The sequence below is a fragment of the Oncorhynchus kisutch genome, linkage group LG4 (assembly GCF_002021735.2).
Source record: "Oncorhynchus kisutch isolate 150728-3 linkage group LG4, Okis_V2, whole genome shotgun sequence".
Classification (NCBI taxonomy): domain Eukaryota; kingdom Metazoa; phylum Chordata; class Actinopteri; order Salmoniformes; family Salmonidae; genus Oncorhynchus; species Oncorhynchus kisutch.
The window spans coordinates 8,096,772-8,119,037 of NC_034177.2; the positions used below are offsets into that span (position 1 = coordinate 8,096,772).

Sequence of the window (22,266 nt, forward strand, 5' to 3'; positions counted from 1 at the left end):
ACCTTCAGAAAACTGGACACAGGAATGTTCTTGTATTGAAAGATAGCTTGCTACATCCTATCAAACCTGTCATCTGGTGTGTTTGGTTAGCCCGCTAGCTAGTGAAAAGCAGGTTAGGATTAAGATAACTAGCTAGGATGTCATGCTATCAACAACGCTAACCATTTAGATAGCTATCAAGCTAAACATTTAGCTAGCTGCCATGGCAAGCAAGGTTAGGAATTAAACTAGTTAGCGAGCTTGTTTTGCTGTTGACGACGTTAACCGTTTAGCAAGTTAAACATTTGACTAGCTGGCATCGGGAGTATGGGGTAATGTTAGTTACAACGTGGTGAGGTTGAATACAATTTCTTCCGCATCTTTGGCTACAACACTAAATTGTAGCCAAAGGACTTTCTACAATTAACTAACTAGCTTGCAACATTAGCCAAGATACCCGCACAGTCACAATGGCTAGCTAACAACATAACATTTACATATTCTGGAGGCAGTGGAAACACAAAAAAATCGACCAATGGCCAGCCAGGCCGAGCCAGGTTGACTTCACAGTGCGAGGCTTTAGAATCCTGTTTTTTTTCTCGAATTTGAGCAAAGTTGCATGCTACAACGGGACTTGACTTGCACCATTTCTATTGAGAAAAGACCATACGCCTTAGACCGGGTATACTGTAGGATGGTACAGATTTCCCCCCAAAACGTATGTCCAGATAAGCTTGCCTGTTCCCTCATGTGAAGGCAGGTTGAAGTTGCCCCTAGACGTGACTTGGGTCAGTTTTGAATTTATTCCCTTAAATGATTGAGTTTAGTATTGGGGGAGGGAAAGCTTATCCCATTTTGCTCATCCTGAATTTAATTCTGCTGCTTTATCGATTGTTACATACATTCATTGTGAAGAAGAAACAATAGTGGAAGTGGTGTTTTGGATGGATAGTCAGACTAAATCCCATTTGCACTGAGGGGGAACTTCAAGCCGGAGTGTGAAAAATAAACCTTCAAAGTAGGTATGTTTCCAGAGAGTGCATTTGTTACAGTACCACATGATAAAGAGACTGCTGATAAGTCAGTCAGTTAACAATTGTGGTTTCAGTTTAAAGTGACAAAAAGATGGTAGGATTTACACAGCAGAAGGATGACAGCAGGACCACAAAAAAACAGCGGACGCCCTCCCTACGACCACAGACACCACAACAAAACCCTTTGTTTTGATTCCTCCACTACTGTAGACCACCAGCAACTCTCTCTTTGACATGTCCTCATAGAACCCCATTACATCCTCCAGTAAACTTCAACCTGCTGTTTTGGCATTTGTTTACCTCATCTAATGTCATGCTTACTGTTTTTGCAAGTGGTACTCGTGAAAATGTATGTTTTGATTCTTGATTTCATGATCAGAGGAATGATTTTACGATGTTTAATCCCTCATCATTTGTTGCTGGTGAACCATATATACTTCCCACCCCAATTTTTTTTATTGTCTTGCCATACATTTTTATACATCGGAAGTGTCTTGGAATAATTTCATTCTTTATTTCTTACAATTTGAGTGGCTCACAGGTGCTGTGGCATGGACCCAGCTTGGCTTTGGTTCCAAAACAGTTGTGAGGTATGACAATGTCTGCCATAGGCTACTTTTCTTTTAAGGTGAACTTTCTCTTTAACTGACACATTATTCTGGCTTTTATTGGCACGCTTGAGACACTCACAAGTCTGCACCACAAGTCCCAGAACCCCTTTGAAGCCTTTGTTCACAGGAGGTGCTTGTAGTTGCACATACATATGGGTTCAAGCTAGTTCCTGTCAGCATTTCTCTCTTTAATATGAGCTCAAGTGTGAGGGTAGGAAGAAACAGATCAGGCTTTAGACGAGTGGAGGCAGACGGAGAAGACACATCATTTAGGCCAAGGATAGAAGCCAAGGATATAGAAGCTCGATTCTTCTGATCCGGTTCTCGTGTATCATGTTCTACTACTCTAGCCCAAAGCCTCTCTTACTGGTTGTCCTCATCGTGCTGTTCAACGGTAGGTCATCTTCCTCCATCTATGTACTGTAGATGTAGCCTACTAGAATGCCAGTGACTGTGTATGTTCGGATCAAATGTTGAAGGATTATTATTTATAAAACATTCCTGATCTGTAAAAGTTATGACTTAAACTATAGAAAAAAGGAACTTTAGTAACCCAACTCTTTATCATGGAACTCACAGGTCAGAGGTGGTGATACTCAGTAGCACAGAGTATGTATGGTATGTCTCTGAACAACCAAGATTGTACTTTTATTTCACCTTTATTTAACCAGGTAGGCTAGTTGAGAACAATTCTCATTTACAACTGCGACCTGGCCAAGATAAAGCAAAGCAGTTCGACACATGCAACAACACAGAGTTACACATGGAATAAACAAAACATACAATCAATAATACAATAGAAAAAAAAAGTCTATATACAGTGTGTGCAAATGAGGTAGGATAAGGGAATTAAAGGCAATAAATAGGCCATAGTGGCGAAATGGGCTGTATAATTCATCCCAATGTGTTTGTGACTTTTTGCTTGTGGATGATTTGACATAGTGACAAGTTTTCCATAGCATTTATTTGAATTGGGGTACAGTAGGCCTATATACAGTGCCTTCAGAAAGTATTTTTTCCATGTTTTGTTGTGTTACAGCCTGAATTTAAAATTTGATTAAATTGAGATTTGTGTCACTGGCCTACACACAATACCCGTGGATCTATATTTTTAGACATTTTTACAAATTAATAAAAAATGAAAAGCTTAAATGTCTTTAGTGAATAAGTATTCAACCCCTTTGTTATGGCAAGCCTAAATACATTCAGGAGTTAAAATGTGCCTAACAAGTTGCTTGTGCAATAATAGTGTTTAAGATGACTTTCAAATGACTACCTCATCTCTGTAGCCCACACATACAATTACAGTGTTTCAAATGACTACCTCATCTCTGTAGCCCACACATACAATTACAGTGCCTTCCAAAAGTATTTACACCTTGACTGTTTCCACATTTTGTTGTGTTACAAAGTGGGATAAAAATGTATTTAATTGTCTTTTTGTTGTCAACGATCTACACAAAATACTCTGTAATGCAAGTATTCAACCCCCTGGGTTAATAAATGTTAGAGTCACTACTTTGTTGAAGCACATTTGGCAGTGATTACAGCTGTGAGCCTTTCTGGGCAAGTCTCTAAGAGCTTTACACACCTGAATTCTGCAACATTTCCCATTATTATTTTCAAGATTCTTCAAGCTCTGTCAAATTGGTTGTTGATCATTGCTAGACAATCCATTTTAATGTCTTGCCATAGATTTTTAAGCAGATTTAATTCAAAACTGAAACTAGGCCACTCAGGAACATTCACTGTCTTCTTGGTAAGCAACTTCAGTGTAGATTTGGCCTTGTGTTTAAGGTTATTGTCCTGCTGAAAGGTGAATTCATCTCCCAGTGTCTGGTGAAATGCAGACTGAACCAGGTTTTCCTCTAGGATTTTGCCTGTGCTTAACTCCACTCTGTTTCCCTATTTATCCTGAAAAATTCCCCAGTCCTTAACGATTACAAGCATACACATAACATGAGGCAGCCACCTCTATACTTGAAAATAGGGCGAGTGGTACTCAGTAATGTGATGCATTGGATGTGCCGTAAACATAACACTTTGTATTCAGGACAAAAAAGTGAATTGCTTTGCCACATGTTTTGCAGTATTACTAAAGTGCCTTGTTGCAAATATTCCTTTGATCATGATGAAATTATGAATGACACTTTGGATGGTGTATCAATACACCCAGTCACTACAAAGATACAGGCATCCTTTCTAACTCAGTTGCCAGAGAGGATGGAAACTGCTCAGGGATTTCACCATGAGGTCAATGGTGACAGTTACAGAGTTTTTAATGGTTGTGATAGGAGAAAACTGAGGATGGATCAACAACATTGTAGTTACTCCACAATACTAAATGACAGTGGAAAAGGAGGAAGCCTGTACAGAACACAAATATTCCAAAACATGCATCTGGTTTGCACTGGGGGACAAATTCACCTTTCAGCAGGACAATAAGCTACAACACAAAGCCAAATGTACACTGGAGTTGCTTACCAAGATGACATTGAATGTTCCTGAGTGGCCTAATTACAGTTTTGACTTAAATCGTCTTGAAAAATCTATGGCAATACTAGGAAATGGCTGTCTAGCAATGATCAACAACCAACTCGACAGAGCTTGAAGAATAAAAAAAAAATAACAATGTGCAAATATTGTACAATCCAGTTGTGTAAAGCTCTTAGAGACTTACCCAGACAGACCACAGCTGTAATCGCTGCCAAATGGGATTTTAACATGGATTGACTCAAGGGTGTCAATACTTACGTAAAGTAGATATTTCTGTATTTCATTTTAAATAAATTTGCCGACATTTATAAAAGCATGTTTTTACTTTGTCATTTCAGGGTATGGTTGAGAGAGAAAAAAATAAATTCAATCAATTTTGAATTCAGGCTGTAACACAACAGAATGTGGAATAAGTCAAGGGGTATGAATACTTTCTGAAGGCACTCTCATACCTTCTAAAACGCATTCTAATTTTTGTAATATTTTTATTCCACTTTGATCATAAAATGTTTTTTTATATTGCTTGGTTTATTTTTTCTATATCCCAATGAAGACATTTTTGTCCAATAAATATTTGTGGATCATATCTCTAGTCAATGAAAACTGGTAACTGGGTTCCTGGGATAAGATAAATATACAGGAAATATAAAATATACTGTTGAAAATATACACAACACTGTGTATATTTGATGAAGTATATTGTACTTCTCTTTTCCTACTAGCACTGACTTTGCTGATTAACTTCTTAATTAAAGGAGAAATGTATTTACTACGACTGTGATATGTGGTTGTCTCAACTAGATATCTTAAGACGAATGCACTAACTGTAAGTTGCTCTGGATAAGAGTGTCTAAGAGTGACTAAAATATGAATATATAAATGTACAATTAGTAATATGGAACATAGTTTTTTTTTTTAAATTAAAAGTAAAAGATGTTAAAGGTCCATTACAATATTAATTTACAATATAATTTTACATTTATATTTATTATTATTCATATTATTAATATAATTCATATTTTAGTCATTTAGCAGACACTCTTAGACACTCTTATCCAGAGCAACTTACAGTTAGTGTTATGCAATCAGGTGGAGATAGAAGTTATAGAAAAAAAGAAAAGAAAACATCTTGTGTACCTAAATCATCAGGTCATGTCCTAAGTTGTTGACAACTTCCTCTCTCTTTTTCAGGACACAACTGGGCAGAGAAAATGGTGGGAATCATAGGTCATGGGATCACCATCCACTTCTCACTTCGGAACATGTCCAAAGCATCTAGTAATCGCTCAATTGGTCTTTACAAAAATTCTAAAAAGATCGCTGAATGTAATCATGATGTGCACAGCTGTTGCTTACAAAGCCACCTCTGCTTCTCTGAGAATAAAGAGGCCTCTTTCTTCATCCAAAATCTGACATCAGTTGACAACGGAACGTATTGGATCATGTTGTTCCAAATCAATAGAGATCCTCCCATGCTAAAAAGCAATGAGGTGTCGCTTATCCTTCAATCGAATGGTAACACCGCAGGTAGGCTATAAGATCGCTCTCTTCACAGTATAATGTCTATAACTAAGTCAATGTCAAGCACAAGGGTTTTCATGATACGTCACATGATGTTTTTTATTTATCTTAAAGCAGTGTCCGTCCAGCCTGTATTGAACCCAGCTAAATGTACAACCTTTTTACAAGTACTATCTGTTAAAAATTCAAAAACCAACCCAAGCAACCATTTTAAAGGAGCTAACTATGGACCTTTTAAAGCCTTTGGTCAAGATTGTGTTCCTTGAAGATTGATGTTCTAGACGGCATGACCCTACTCTGCTTTACCTTAATTTAATGTCTCATCTAGTTTCACCTAAGGAGCCATTTCTATTCCAGAATCCCCATCATTCACCTCTAACGTCGCAGATGATGGTATCAGCGACCGTGGAAACGCCAACAATGTATATGTCCTGATCATCTTTGCTGTTTTGGGGGTGACAATCATAGCTCTGTTAATCGGACTGCTTGGTTGGTTCTGCTGGACCTACAAAAGGAGCCCAGGTATTGAAGGGACCTATCATTATCCCTAACCATACATATCATAAGCAGGAGGTTGGTGGCACCTTAATTAGGGAGGACGGGCATGTGGTAATGCTGGAGCGGAAAGGTATTTGTGGAAAGGTATCAACATCACACACATGGTTTCCATGTGTTGGACGCCAATTCCATTTACTTATGTTCCAGACATTATTATGAGGAGTCCTCCCCTCAGCAGCCTCCACTGATACCATAGTATCTCTTGTAGTTGTAATTCTTTGCAAATCCAGTTAGATTAAGGCCTTGGTTCTTGTCCATCGACTTCTTTCTTTCTGCACTTAATGTCAACACCTGGACCAAAGATATGTCTTTATTATCTGAAACATAGCTTTACAGTCTTAAATCAGTCAAATCATTTTGCTTGTGTAACAGTATAGCTTCCGTCCCTCTCCTTGCCCCAATCTGGGCTCGAAACAGGGACCCTCTGCACACATCAACCACAGTCAATCACGAAGCATCGTTACCCATCGCGCCACAAAAGCCGCTGCCCTTGGGGAACAAGCAAGGGGAACAACTACTAGGTCTCAGAGCGAGTGTCACCGACTGAAACGCTATTAGCGCACCACCGCTAGCTAGCTAGCCATTTCACCTCGGCCACACTTGATCAAACTGACAAATGGAGTAATTCTTAAGGGAGCTGAAATCAATAGTGTTTTTTTGGGGGGGGGAGGGGGGTGGAGCATCAGTAATTCGGTTTCCATTCAATTGGTGATAGATTAGAAATGCAAATATTCTAACATCCGCAATAAAAAAGTAAGTGCATTTTCCCATCAGAGATGTGTTTCCATCCAATTGACTTTTTGCAGATAAAACACTGTGCGTAATCAGTTTAACCAAAAATAAAATGATCTTGCGGAAGTTTGTAATTTCCTGTTTTACTTCTGGGGGAAATGCTGTTAATAATTGTGATTACCTTTGTGCTAAGGAAGAAAGTGAAGACTCCTCCCTCGCAAATGGAAACTCTCTGCAAAACCTATCCCTTCTGCTAATTTCACCACTTTTTATCATGGCCAAAAAAGGACATTTTTGTTTTCAGGAATTTTTACGATATAGACAATTTTGACTTTGTGGCTGTGAAATCTAGTGAAAACCATTTATCATCTGCACACAGGCTTGAAAGTTTAAGAACCGCCTTCGCCCAATCCTGATTCGTTCAAATAATCAGTGTAGTCAAAAACAGGAACTAATGCTGCTTGTAATCACATAATTCTACTTGTGCCTTGACAGATTCTCACTGTTTCATCTATCCACGAGAATCTGTCCACGAGAATCTGTCCACGAGTGATTAGGCTGTGCATGATGATGTAGTGCACATAAAAATAACAATTAAACAATGCAATTAATTTCCCATGTATCAAATCAAAAATACAAGTTAAATGGGTTTTCAACTCTACTGATGCTTTTGTAAAAACAAATGCCTCATTATAAATATAGATTATTGTGGACCGACGAGCGATATTATTTTTATTTGTCAAACGGAAGCCAAGTATCGATTCTCATGTCACCCGAATAACAATTGAAGACCATCAATATTTAGTTGAAAGGATCATCAACCTCATCATTGTGCACTTTCACCACCCTGTGAAGTTCATGATAATTTATTTCATCTGTAGCCTTAAGGAGTCTTTTACTGCACCCGTGCTTCAATCTATGTAACATAATTAAAAACAATCCCCGTAGGGCCTCCCGAGTGGCGCAGCGGTCTAAGGCAATGCATCACAGTGCTAGAGGTGTCACTACAGACCCGGGTTCGTTCCCGGGCTGTATCACAACTGGCTGTGATCGGGAATCCCATAGGGCAGCACACAATTGGCCCAGCATCATCCGGGTTAGGGGAGGGCTCATCGCGCTCTAGTGACTCCTTGTGGCGGGCCAGGTACCTGCAGGCTGACCCCAGTCATCAGTTGAATAATGTTTCCTGCGGTGGGTGTTAAGGAGCGTGGTTTGGCGGGTCATGTTTCGGAAGACTCGTGACTCCACCTTTGCCTCCCGAGCCCATTGGGACATTGCAGCGATGAGACAAGATCGAAATTGGGAAGATTATAATAATGAAACAAAAAATCCCCATCAAAATCCATCAGTACTACAGATACGTATTTTTTTTGTATGGGGCTGCATCTCCACATCTGCAGTGGAAGGTGACCGAGCTACAGTGGTGTTTGTCAGACCACATCCTAAAAATCTGTCTTCTCACAAAAACATCTGTAGCGTCTGAGCTACAAACTAATATGACCACACTACGGAAAGGGGAGACTCTCACAAAAATGATGGTGTTCTTCATTTTTGCTCTACAACCTCCATAAGTTTCATGGGAATCGTCTGAAGGTAACCCATCCAAATGAATGGAAGTAGTGTATGGAGATCGTTTTGTATAGTAGTAATGGCAAAATGCCATAGATTTGGTTATATCTAATGGAGTACTACATTTCAAAATGTAATAGCTAAATGATCCCACTGGTAGTGGGAGGACCACACAACATATCATTGTGTGACTCCAAGTTTACTTCAATATAATGCTTATTATATCAACATTTGTGCATAATGGCGTTTCTACTGCCATTTTTTTGGCATAATTCATTTTACAGACACAAAAAGATCCCATCATCCCATTTTGTATCGTCGACATTTGCAAAACTGATAAATTTGCTCTTTCCATTAGGCCATTCTTTATCAGATGTACTTTTACTTGCATGAAAATGCTGGATGGAAACCTTGTTAGTGAGATGAAATACATCCCTTCGTATGAGCCACTGTTGCAGTTTCACATGCATGACTCACGCACTTTGATACGAGCCTCCTTTAACCAGAGGAAATAACCACCTACACAGAGAACTCAAATTAGCACAGAGACAGGGAGAAAAATTGCAAACTGTTTGTTTTCACAAATGCTGTCTCAAACTCTCGTTTGCTTTTCTCCTGACCCACTTCAAAACAGAGCATCGTGTTTCTTTGATGGTTTTTTTGGGTATCCCCCAACATGTCATGTTTTGTACCTCCTTGAACAAATGCCTTCTCAAGCACTACTATGTACCAGTAGAAAAGTTTATCTTTCCATCCAGTGACTTCATCTGACTTTGAGGAAAGTGTCACTGACTCAGGTTGTATGCAGATACAAGCAGCACAACACTGCAAAGATCATCTGGACTACTAGAATCCTTGGATATGAATAGAATAACTGTTCCCATCTTCAACCTCTAATACTATAGGCCATGATCTTGTATCAGTGGTGGTAGGTGCCGTTTTAAGATGAGGAAGGATGTTGTTTGTTTTTTTTCTTCTTGAACATTTCTATTTCAGCATATCACATGACTCTCACTCAAATTCCATTCACCCAGTTCTAATGTAACATTGATACATTTTTGGCTATACTCTAATTTTCTCAATGCCCCATCATGAGGTTGCTACAACCTAGCCAATGAATGAAAGTTTACAACGTAAGTGTAAAGGTCGAGAGACAAATTTGATGTGACAGACAGTGACAGACTTTCCTGCATGTAGCTGATATAGGGTGTAATCATTAGTCCAACAGTTGCAAACAAGAGTTTCTATTGGATAAATTCAGGTATGTTTAAGAAACGTTTTTCAACAGAATCTGATGAACGCGTAAACACAGTTCACTTTCATGGAAGCCACGTCCTATGCGCTCTCCTTCTCTCACCTCTTCCCTTCGCTTGTGGACTTCAATGCACAACACATCAGCTGTATGTGACCAGGCGAAAAAACCTTTCCAAGTCAAATCGCTACACACAGCCTACATTGTCACCATATTAGCTAAAGTAATGTCATAGTCAGCATAGCTAATAGAACTAACTTGTTGGTAAACCCGCTACAATCATGCAGTAATGTACAGTCAGTAAGCAGTTACACCAGCTGCAATAAATTAGTTATACCAAAAGCTTAACTTGACTTCCAGTGTTGTGTAGCCAGCTAGCTAACATAGCATACCTCTGTTTGTGCAGGGTGTTTTAGTAGGCTGAAAGTGGGACAAAAATGACACTTTCTCTCTCTCCATTTCTCTCTTTCAACTCCTTCATTTGGAAATGTATTTGTTCAAAACTCTTAAACTATTGGCTTTGTTTATGTTTGAGTCAACTACTCACCACATCTTATACACTGCAGTGCTAGCTAGCTGTAGCTTATGCTTTCAGTACTAGATTCATTATCTGATCCTTTGATTTGGTGGACAACACTTCAGTTCATACTGCAAGAGCTCTGATAGGCTGGAGGATGTCCTCCGGAAGTTGTCATAATTACTTTGTAAGTCTATGGAAGGTGCTGAGAACCAGGAGCCTCCTAGGTTTTGTATTGTGAAGTCAATGTGCCCAGAGGAGTTTAAGTGACAAAATGCAGGATAATTTGTCTATGATTAACACATAGTAAAATCTGTATCTTGTGTCCAGAACGGGACCAGCAAGAGAACCTCAAGGCCAAGCAACAGGTAAGATCACACTCTATTGGTGTCTCTCAGAGTCCTGGTCATTCTTTGGTTTGTTACAATTTTGACACATTTGCTTAGCAACAAACATAAGCCAAATTCCTAATACAAAGTTTAAAAAAATAATGCTTCAATGTTTGTATTTTGACAGATGTATTAGATCAAAAACAATAAATTGCAAAGGTTCTGTTTTATAAAATGCATACTGTATACATTTTCAGGGGTCAGGAGAGGCGTCCACCTCCATGTCTGTCTATTCTGTAGAATACGGTGTGCTGGACTTCAACAGTAGACCCAATGGAGAAGAGGCGAACAGGCATGGGAGGGAGAGGGAGGGAGGAGTGGTAAGGTCTGCAGAGACAGTGGAATATGCTGCAATCACCTTTCCCCCACAACAAAGGGTGTCATACGGGAGATAGTGAGTCATCTGAAACTCTATTAAATACAAACAGCATTGTCTGATTTGAACTGAATGCCATCAACATATGGAACAGGTGCTGAGAGAATGATGCTGCGGTTGATGTGTCACTCTGAGGTGATAGATACCGTAAGAATGGAAATACTTAGTCCCGTATTAATAAAAACACCCTCCCTGTGGCTATGCGTGACTGTGCCCTACTGGAAATACTAACAAAAAAAAAGTTGTAGATACAATAACCCATTTGACTGTAACACAAATGTAATTTTAACATGTTTTTTTTTGGTTTGTTTGTTTGTTTTTTATAAAGTCATGGAACATAAATTGTGTGTAAAAATTTCCAGTAGGGTTTACACAGATAAATACACCTTTTAATAGGGTATTTGTTTTCACAGAGTGTCATGTTGTTTGTTTACTCTGACACTATTCGTATTACCAGAAGTATCTGGGGGGATTTTACAAAATAATTAGCATGGTCCTCTGCAATCCAACTAAGTTCTCATTAAATGGAGTTTACTTGACAGATGTTTTTTTTTTCATCCCTCAATGGTTTGAAATTCACAATTATTGATATACATGTATACTGGGAAAATCAAGTTTCAAATAAATTATTTAGTATAATAGGTGATCATATCACACGGATTACATTCTGATCTAATCGAGCTCTTTCACAGATGTTGTTTTTAGACTTTCAATGGCTCTCATGTAACAGTTTCTAATGTTTCCAGACAAATGCAGTGCATCAAGTGTTGTAATCTTGACACGATCGGTCTAGCGGAAGCCTCGAAGCATGGAGGATTTGGAGGGCTTTCATTTGAATGTATCACTGGCAATTGCTATTAGGCAATGTTTGTGCAGAGTTACTCTGTCCAGTGTCTGTGTTCTTTTGCCCATCTTAATCTTTTTTTTTTATTGGCCAGTCTGAGATATGGCTTTTTCTTTGCAACTCTGCCTAGAAGGCCAGCATCCCGGAGTCGCCTCTTCACTGTTGACGTTGAGACTGGTGTTTTGCGGGTACTATTTAATGAAGCTGCCAGTTGAGGACTTGTGAGGCGTCAGTTTCTCAAACAAGACACTCTTGTCCTCTTGTTCAGTTGTGCACCCGGGCCTCCCACTCCTCTTTCTATTCTGGTTAGACCCAGTTTGCGCTGTTCTGTGAAGGGAGTAGTACACAGCGTTGCACGAGATCTTCAGTGTCTTGGCAATTTCTCGCATGGAATAGCCTTCTTTTCTCAGAACAAGAATAGACTGACGAGTTTCAGAAGAAACTTATTTGTTTTTGACCATTTTGAACCTGTAATCAAACCCACAAATGCTGATGCTCTAGATACTCAACTAGTTTAAAAAGGCCAGGTTTTATAGCTTCTTTAATCAGTACACAGTTTTCAGCTGTGCTTACATAATTTCAAAAGGGTTTTCTAATGATCAATTAGCCTTTTAAAATTATAAACTTGGATTAGCTAACACAACTTGCCATTGGAACACAGGAGTGATGGTTGCTGATAATGGGCCTTTGTACGCCTATGTAGATATTCCATAAAAAACATCAATTTCCAGCTACAATAGTCATTTACAACATTAACAATGTCTACACTGTATTTCTGATCAATTTGATGTTATTTTAATAGACAAAAAAAAAGTGCTTTTCTTTCAAAAACAAGGACATTTCTAAGTGACTCCAAACTTTTGAATGGTAGTGTATTTTAATAGCACTAAACACAAATCGCATTTCATAAATCTTTGTTCATTCTCATGATTTTAACCCCCTTAACCCCAATATGTCTCCAAGTTTTCAGCATCATTGTGAAGCTCTAGTTATTTTGTTGCTTTGACAAAGTCATTTCTGAAGATTTTATTTATTTAACGTGATTTAGTGATTCATTAGTTATTTTGTTGCTTTGACAAAGTCATTTCTGAAGATTTTATTTATTTAATGTGATTTAGTGATTCATTTACGTCTGTCCTTCATTTTAATGGTGAACTGAACTCTCATTTTTATCATGGTGAAACTATTCCCTTTTTCTTTTAAAATCTAAACAAACAAACAAACATAGTCATAGTGTAAAAGCAGGTGAGCTGGTTCTTCTCTGTGTCCATTTTCTGGTGTTTTGTGGTGTCCACCCATATCATAGTAACGACAAGGTGGTGCCTGAAGCATCTTCTGAGACCTTACTGAGAACATTTACTGTATGTTATGAAGTTGTAAGGGTTAAAAGAAAAAACACAGAACTGCATGTGAAAGGTGTGAAATAATATGCGATATATACTATATTAGTGCTATGCTATCTTTTTTTGTGAAAATGCATTAAATTGCCACTTTCTCATAGCATATGCTTCAGTGTTAAATTTAACACTGTTCCAGTATCTATACGAGTACACACTTTCAGTGTTAAATTAACACACTCCTTATTGTGAAGCCTTATTTGCATATTTCCCAGAGTGCATGTAAGAACTAATTCGTTGTCACTAGCAAATACAATCATGGGTGGTAACTACAATTCTTGAACATTCATTCCATTTTTAGAGTGTGTGGCCTTCACCAAGTGAGTTCCTCTTATCTCAGGACTAGCAGCCTGTCCATGACGTGTACTTGTACATCAAGTTTCTCCCATTCTTCTCTGGAGATCCTCTCAAGCTCTGTCAGGTTGGATGGGGAGTGTACATCAAGCTACCTTGGGCTAAAGAAACAGAAAATAAGATCCTGTCCCAACCATTCTGGCTCAGACAAGGCTTAGGATATGTTTACTGTATCTCAGTATTTAATTTATACAGTATGGGGGTTATTTAATCCGGTGAGGCATTAACATAACATCATGTCAGCATATTACCAGTCAGATAGAAGGGCAATAAGGACAATAGCAGGCACAAAGATGATAGGAGAGGGTGAAAAGGGGTATCTTGCTTTCATACACAATGTGTGGTCAATGTCATTGTGTAAAATTACCACTGGAGACTAGCAGTAGATTACAGAATGGCTTTAGCTACAGTGCCTTCGGAAAGTATTCAGACCCTTTACTCAGTACTTTGTTGAAGCGTATTTGGCAGCTAATACAGCCTCAATTCTTCTTGGGTATGACTCTGCAAGCTTGGCACACCTGTATTTGGGCAGTTTCTCCCATTGTTTTTTGCAGATCCTGTCAAGCTCTGTCAGGTTGGATTGGGAGCATAGCTGCACAGCTATTTCAGGTCTCTCCAGAGATGTTCGATCTGGTTCAAGTCCGGGCTCTGGCTGGGCCACTCAAGGACATTCAGAGACTTGTCCCGAAGCAACTCCTGCGTTGTCTTGGCTGTGTGCTTAGGGTCGGTGTCCTGTTGAAAGGTGAACCTTCACCCCAGTCTGAGGTCCTGAGCACTCTGGAGCAGGATTTCATCAAGGATCTCTCTGTACTTTGCGCTGTTCATCTTTCCCTCGATCCTGACTAGTCTCCCAGTCCCTGCCGCTGAAAAACATCCCCACAGCAAGATGCTTCCACCACCATGCTTCACTGTAGGGATGGTGCCTGGTTTCCTCCAGACATGAAGCTTGGCATTCAGGCCAAAGAGTTCAATCTTGGTTTCATCAGACCAGAGAATCATGTATATCATGGTGTGAGAGTCTTTAGGTGCCTTTTGGCAAACTCCAAGCGGGCTGTCATGTGCCTTTTACTGGAGTGGCTTCCGTCTGGCCACTCTACCATAAAGGCCTAATTGGTGGAGTACTGCAGAGATGGTTGGCCTTCTGGAAAGTTCTCCCATCCCCACAGAAGAACTCTAGAGCTCTGTCAGAGTGACCATCAGGTTCTTGCTCACCTCCCTGACCAAGGCCATTCTCCCCCGATTGCTCAGTTTGGCCTGGCGGCCAGCTCTACGAAGAGTCTTGGTGGTTCCGAACTTCTTCCCTTTAAGAATGATGGAGATCACTGTGTTCTTGGGGACGTTCAATGCTGCAGAAATGTTTGCCACCCTTCCCCAGATCTGTGCCTCAACCATATCCCGTCTTGGAGCTCAATTCCTTCGACTTCATGGCTTGGTTTTTGCTCTGACATGCACTGTCAACTGTGGGACCTTATATAGACTGGTGTGTGCCTTTCCAAATCATGTCCAATCCATTGAATTTACCACAGGAGGACTCCTATCAAGTTGTAGAAACATCTCAAGGATGATCAATGGAAACAGGATGCACCTGAACTCAATGTCAAGTCTCATAGCAAAGGGTCTGAATAGTTATGTAAACAAGGTATTTCTGTAAAAAAATATATATACATTTGTAAAAATTCTACAAACCTGTTTACACTTTATCATTTATGGGGTGTAGATTGCTGATTTTTCTTTATTTATTCATTTTAGAATACGGCTGTAGTTTGTACATAACATAATGTGAAAAAAGTCAAGGGTTGTGAATGCTTTCCCGAAGGCACTGTAAATAGCACCCATCCTTTTGTTTCTATATTTCCATCACCTTCATGAGGCGTGTTACCAAGTGTTTGTCGCTCGCAGCTTGTGGTGTGTGATGCTGACTGAATCGTTAATAACCACCACCTCTGGCTCTGCACAAGATCTCAGGCGTGCAGGTTGCATATCTCTTTGACAAAAAACTGTTACCCCATCAGCCCACAATCTAACCACGCCACACTCCATAGCTGTGTTGTCAGCACGTTTACCACAAGATTTTTCTCTCTGACTGTTAGTATTAGCAAACAGGTCTAATTTTCCTAATACAAACTTGACCTTGATAACTAGAGTATGTTGAGAACTAGTTGAGATCAACATAAAGCATCTGAATTTCCAATTGGCGTCACCAGAAAATGCAGAGCAACACAACACAGAGCAATATAGTGAAGTTGGAAACTTTTCATAAAAAATTAGCGCACAAGTTGCCTTCCAGAGAGACATCAGAGATTGAAACATTCTCTGTTTCACGGAAACATGGCTCACTCTGGATATGTTGTCAGAGTCGGTACAGCCACCTGGTTTCTTCATGCATCGCGCAGACAGAAGAAGGGCGGGGGGTGTATGCCTTATGATTAACAACTCATGGTGTAATAAGAACAACATACAGGAACTCAAGTCCCTTTTTTCACCTGACCTAGAGTTCCTTCGATTATAGTCACAGCCGTGGATATCCCCCGCAAGCAGATACCTCGACGGTCCTGAAAGAATTTCACTGGACTCTATGTAAACTGGAAACCATATATCCTGAGGCTGCATATATTGTAGCTACGAGCTGGTAGCATTCTGGACCATTGCTTCTCTAACAACCGCGATGCATAGAAAGCCCTCCCCCGCCATCCCTTCGGCAAATCTGACCATGACTCCATTTTGTTGCATCCATCCTATAGGCAGAAACTAAAACAGGAAACGCCCATGCTCAGGTCTATCCAACGCTGGTCTGACCAATCGGATTCCCCGCTTCAAGATTGGGACTGGGATATGTTCCGGGTAGCCTCAGACAATAACATTGACGTATACGCTGACTCGTATACTCTGTTTATTAGCAAGTGCATCGGAGATGTTGTACCCACTGTGACTATTAACACCTTCCCTAACCAGAAACCGTGGATTGATGGCAGCATTAGCACAGAAACCGTGGATTGATGGTAGCATTAGCACAAACCTGAAAGCGCGAACCACTGCTTTTAATCATGGCAAGGCGACTGGAAACATGACTGAATACAAACAGTGTAGTTATTCCCTCTGCAATGCAATCAAAAAAGCAAAGCGTCAATATAGAGACAAAATAGAGTCGCAATTCTATGGCTCAAATGCAAGACATATGTGGCAGAGTCTACAGACAATCACGGATTACAAAAAAGAAAACCAGCCCCTGTCACATTCTGACCTTAGTTCCTTTGTTTTGTCTTTTGTTTTAGTATGGTCAGGGCGTGAGTTGGGTGGGTTGTCTATGTTAGTTTGTCTATGATTTTCTATTTCTGTGTTTGGCCTGGTATGGTTCTCAATCAGAGGCAGCTGTCAATCGTTGTCCCTGATTGAGAACCATATTTAGGTAGCCTGTTTTCCATTGTGTTTTGGTGGGTGGTTATTTTCTGTTTAGTGTTGTGTTGCACCTTACAGGACTGCTCGTTGGTTGTTAATTGTTTTGTTTTCAGTGTTCATTAAAATATTTAAAATATGAACACTTCCAACGCTGCACCTTGGTCCTCCTCTCCTTCCCCGGATGACAAGCGTTACAGCCCCGTCTCGGACATCGACGTCTTGCTCCCAGACAAATTAAACAACTTCTTTGCTCGCTTTGAGGACAACACAGTGCCACTCACACGGCCCTCTACCAAACACTGTAGGCTCTCCTTCTCCGTGGCCGTCGTGAGTAAAACATTTAAACACGTTAACCCTCGCAAGGCTGCCGGCACAGACGGCCGCGTCCTCTGAGCTTGCGAAGACCAGCTGGCTGGTGTATTTACGGACATATTCTATCAATCCCTATCCCAATCTGCTGTCCCCACATGCTTCAAGATGGCCACCATTGTTCCTGTTCCCAGGAAAGCTAAGGTAACTGAACTGAATGACTAACATCCTGTAGCACTCACTTCTGTCATCATGAAGTGCTTTGAGAGACTAGTCAAGGATCATATCACCTTTACCCTACCTGATACCCTAGACCCACTCCAATTCGCTTACCGCCCCAATAGGTCCACAGACGATGCAATCACCATCACACTGCCTCTATGCCATCTGAACAAGGGGAATACCTATGTAAGAATGCTGTTCATTGACTACAGCTCAGCATAGTACCCTTCAAACTCGTCATTAAACTTGAGACCCTGGGTCTCGACCCCACCCTGGGCAACTAGGTCCTGGACTTTCTGATGGGCCGCCCCCAGGTGGTGAAGATAGGAAACAACATCTCCACCCCGCTGATCCTCAACACTGAGGCCCCACAAGGGTGCGTTCTCAGTCCTCTCCTGTACTCCCTGTTCACCCATGACTGCGTGGCCATGCATGCCTCCAACTCAATCATCAAGTTTGCAGACAACACTACAGTGGTAGGCTTGATTACCAACAAGCACGAGACGGCCTACAGGGAGGAGGTAAGGGACCTCAGAGTGTGGTGTCAGGAAATAACCTCTCACTCAACGTCAACAAAACAAAGGAGATGATCGTGGACTTCAGGAAACAGCAGACAGAGCACCCCCCACCCCCCTATCCACATTGACGGGACAGTAGTGGAGAAGGTGGAAAGTTTTAAGTTCCTTGGCGTACACACCATAGACAAACTGAAATTGTCCACCCACACAGACAGCGTGGTGAAGGCAGCGCCTCAGGTGGCTGAAGAAATTCAACTTGTCATCTAAAACACTCACAAACTTTGACAGATGCACAATCGAGAGTATCCTGTCAGGCTATATGACTGCCTGGTATGGCAACTGCACCAGCCTCAACCGTAAGGCTCTCCAGAGGGTTGTGTGGTCTGCACAACGCATAACCGGGGGCAAACTACCTGCCCTCCAGGACACCTACAGCACCCGATGTCACAGGAAGGCCAAAAAGATAATCAAGGACAACAACCACCCGAGCCACTGCCTGTTCACCCCACTAACATCCAGAATGTGAGGTCAGTACAGGTGCATCAAAGCTGGGACCGAGAGACTGAAAAACATCTATCTCAAGGCCATCAGACTGTTAAACAGCCATCACTAACATAGAGAGGCTGTTGCCAACATACAGACTCAAATCTCTAGCAACTTTAATAAGTCGATTTAATAAAGATACCACTAGTCACTTTAAATGACACCACTTTAATAATGTTTACATATCCTACATTACTCATCTCATATGTTTGTTTTTATTATTTTGTATTTTCACCCCTTTTTTCTCCCCAATTGGAAGTTACAGTCTTGTCTCATTGCAGAAACTCCCGTACAGACTCGGGTTAGGTGAAGGTCAAGAGCCGTGCATCCTCCGAAACACAACCCAACCAAGCCACATTGCTTCTTGACACAATGCCCACTTAACCCAGAAGCCAGCCCCACCAACGTGTCGGAGGAAACAGTGTACACCTGGCGACCATGCACTGAACTCAGCCCACCACAGGAATCGTTAGTGAGCGATGGGATAATGAAATCCCTGCCTGCCAAACCCTTCCCTAACCCGGACGACGCTGGGCCAATTGTGCGCCGCCCCATGGGTCTCCCGGTCACAACAGAGCCTGAACTCAAACCCAGAATCTCTAGTGGCACAGCAGTGCCTTAGACCACTGCACCACTCGGAAGGCCCCACTCATCTCATATATATATATACTGTATTCTGTACCATCTAATGCATCTTGCCTATGCCGCACGGCCAATGCTCATCCATATACAGTGAGGCAAAAAAGTATTTAGTCAGCCACCAATTGTGCAAGTTCTCCCACTTAAAAAGATGAGAGGCCTGTAATTTTCATCATAGGTACACTTCAACTATGACAGACAAAATGAGAAAAAAAATCCAGAAAATCATATTGTAGGATTTTTTATTTATTTATTTGCAAATTATTGCAATGTTTCCAACAATTGTTTACATACAGATTGTTTCACTTATAATTCTCTGTATCACAATTCCAGTGGGTCAGAAGTTTACATACACTAAGTTGATTGTGCCTTTAAACAGCTTAGAAAAAAATTCCAGAAAATGATGTCATGGCTTTAGAAGCTTTGACAGGCTAATTGACATCATTTTAGTCAATTGGAGGTGTACCTGTAGATGTATTTCAAGGCCTACCTTCAAACCCAGTGCCTCTTTGCTTGACATCATGGGGAAATCAACTAAGACCTCAGAAGGAAATTGTAGACCTCCATAAGTCGGGTTCATCCTTGGGAGCAATTTCCAAACACCTGAAGGTACCACGTTCATCTGTACAAACAATAGTACGCAAGTATAAACACCATGGGACCACACAGCCGTCATACTGCTCAGGAAGGAGACGCGTTCTGTCTCCTAGAGATGAACGCACTTTGGTGCGAAAAGTGCAAATCAATCCCAGAACAACAGCAAAGAATCTTGTGAAGATGCTGGAAGAAACAGGTACAAAAGTATCTATATCCACAGTAAAATGAGTCCTATATTGACAACCTGAAAGGCTGCTCAGCAAGGAAGAAGCCACTGCTCCAAAACAGCCATAAAAAAAGGCAGACTATGGTTTGCAACTGCACATGGGGACAAAGATCGTACTTTTTGGAGAAATGTCCTCTGGTCTGATGAAACAAAAATAGAAATGTTTGGCCATAATGACCATCGTTATGTTTGGAGAAAAAGGGCGGAGGCTTGCAAGCCGAAGAACACCATCCCAACCGTGAAGCATGGGGGTGGCCACATCATGTTGCTTTGCTGCAGGAGGGGCTGGTGCACTTCACAAAATAGATGGCATCATGAGGGAGGAAAAGTATGTGGATATATTGAAGCAACATCTCAAGACATCAGTCAGGAAGTTAAAGCTTAGTCGCAAATGGGTCTTCCAAATGGACAATGACCCCAAGCATAATTCCAAAGTTGAGGCAAAATGGCTTAAGGACAACAAAGTCAAGGTATTGGAATGGCCATCACTAAGCCCCGACCTCAATCCCATTGAACATTTGTGGGCAGAACTAAATAAGCGTGTGCGAGCAAGGAGGCCTACATCCTGAATCAGTTACACTAGTTCACCCAACTTATTGTGGAACGCTTGTGGAATGCTATCCAAAACGTTTGACTCAAGTTAAACAATTTAAAGGCAATGCTACCAAATACTAATTGAGTGTATGTAAACTTCTAACCCACTGGGAATGTGATGAACGAAATAAAAGCTGAAATAAATGTACTCTTCAGTTTTTCTGACATGTCACATTCTTAAAATAAAGTGGTGATCCTAACTGACCTAAGACTTGGAATTTTTACTAGGATTAAATGTGAGGAATTGTGAAAAACTGAGTTTAAATGTAGTTGGCTAAGGTGTATGTAAACTTCCGACTTCAACTGTATAATACCTGCGTAAGTACAAAGTATAAATCGTCAGCTTCTGAAAAGATTGTCGCAGGATTTCCATATTTAAAGAAAAGTGTCATTCTTTAAGCAAGTTCGATATAATTAGTTATTACCAAGTGAAAATACCTACGGACAAAAGAAGAGCTTCTACTTTAATCAACTTTATATCAACATGTAAAAAGACCTTACATTTCTGACAAAATCACAAGGATTTTATTTTTAGATTAATAATTAGATTGATTAGATTAAACAAAGATATATAGGCCTACTCAAAAACATAAAATTACCTATTCTAGTGGTGACTCAAATAGTATGGTGAGTAGTTTAGAGAGCTAGCTAATTTAGAAAAATTGGTTTGTCTTTTTCGTCTCTTTTTAACATTTACAAGTAACAATGGAAATCGACAACTCTGTCTCTGACTGTCTTCATCCGTTTCGTCCTTGTTTTATATTATTTTATTTTTAACCATTATTTACAATGACGGCCTACCAAAAGGTAAACTGCTTCCTGCGGGGATGTGGGCTGGGATATTTAAAAAAATATATTTAAAAAAAAAAAAAAAAAAAGCGTGGTAAGTGTTCATGATGATTTTTAATTAAAACTCAGAACACTAAACAATAAATGACAACGTGAATATACAAAACCGAAACAGTTCCCGTGTGGCCCAAACACTCACACGGAAACAAACACCCACAAACCAAAAGTGAAACCCAGGCTACCTAAGTATGATTCTCAATCAGAGACAACTAACGACACCTTTCTCTGATTGAGAACCATACTAGGCCGAACAGAAAAAACCAACATAGAAAAACAAACATAGACTGCCCACCCAACTCACGCCCTGACCATACTAAAACAAAGAATAAAATAACAGAACTATGGTCAGAACGTGACAGTTTGTTGCAGCTTGTTCCTGACGCTAGCTGCAGCAAACTGCAAAGACGAGCGACCCAGGGATGTGTGTGCTTTGGGGACCTTCAACAGAATGTGACTGGCAGAACGGGTGTTGTATATGGAGGATAAGGGCTGCAGTAGATATCTCAGATAGGGGGGAGTGAGACCTAAGAGGGTTTTTACAAATAAGCATCAACCAGTGGCCCCACCCAATTTACCTACCTCATCCCCATACTGTTTATATTTATTTACTTTTCTGCTCTTTTGCACACCAGTATCTCTACCTGCACATGACCATCTGATCATTTATCACTCCAGTGTTAATCTGCAAAATTGTAATTATCCGCCTACCTCCTCATGCCATTTGTACACAATGTATATAGACTC

The 22,266-nt window shown here is 40.5% G+C and overlaps 1 protein-coding gene across 1 annotated transcript; it reads left to right on the forward strand.

Moving 5' to 3' along the window:
• Positions 1–1,770: 1,770 nt before the first annotated feature.
• LOC109889020 (uncharacterized) lies at positions 1,771–11,573 on the forward strand. The gene is made up of 5 exons (XM_020480162.2): positions 1,771–2,018; positions 5,312–5,647; positions 5,999–6,163; positions 10,600–10,637; positions 10,856–11,573. The coding sequence occupies exons 1-5, from the start codon at positions 1,958–1,960 to the stop codon at positions 11,051–11,053; spliced, it is 798 nt and encodes a 265-aa protein (XP_020335751.1). The 5' UTR covers positions 1,771–1,957; the 3' UTR covers positions 11,054–11,573.
• Positions 11,574–22,266: the final 10,693 nt, after the last annotated feature.

Excerpts from the sequence above, each read along its gene's own strand:
- LOC109889020 (XM_020480162.2), top strand. The coding sequence starts at position 1,958 with ATGTTCTACTACTCTAGCCCAAAGCCTCTCTTACTGGTTGTCCTCATC. Across the intron at positions 5,648-5,998 it reads ATCGAATGGTAACACCGCAG|AATCCCCATCATTCACCTCT; the intron begins GTAGGCTATAAG and ends TTTCTATTCCAG. Across the intron at positions 10,638-10,855 it reads ACCTCAAGGCCAAGCAACAG|GGGTCAGGAGAGGCGTCCAC; the intron begins GTAAGATCACAC and ends ATACATTTTCAG.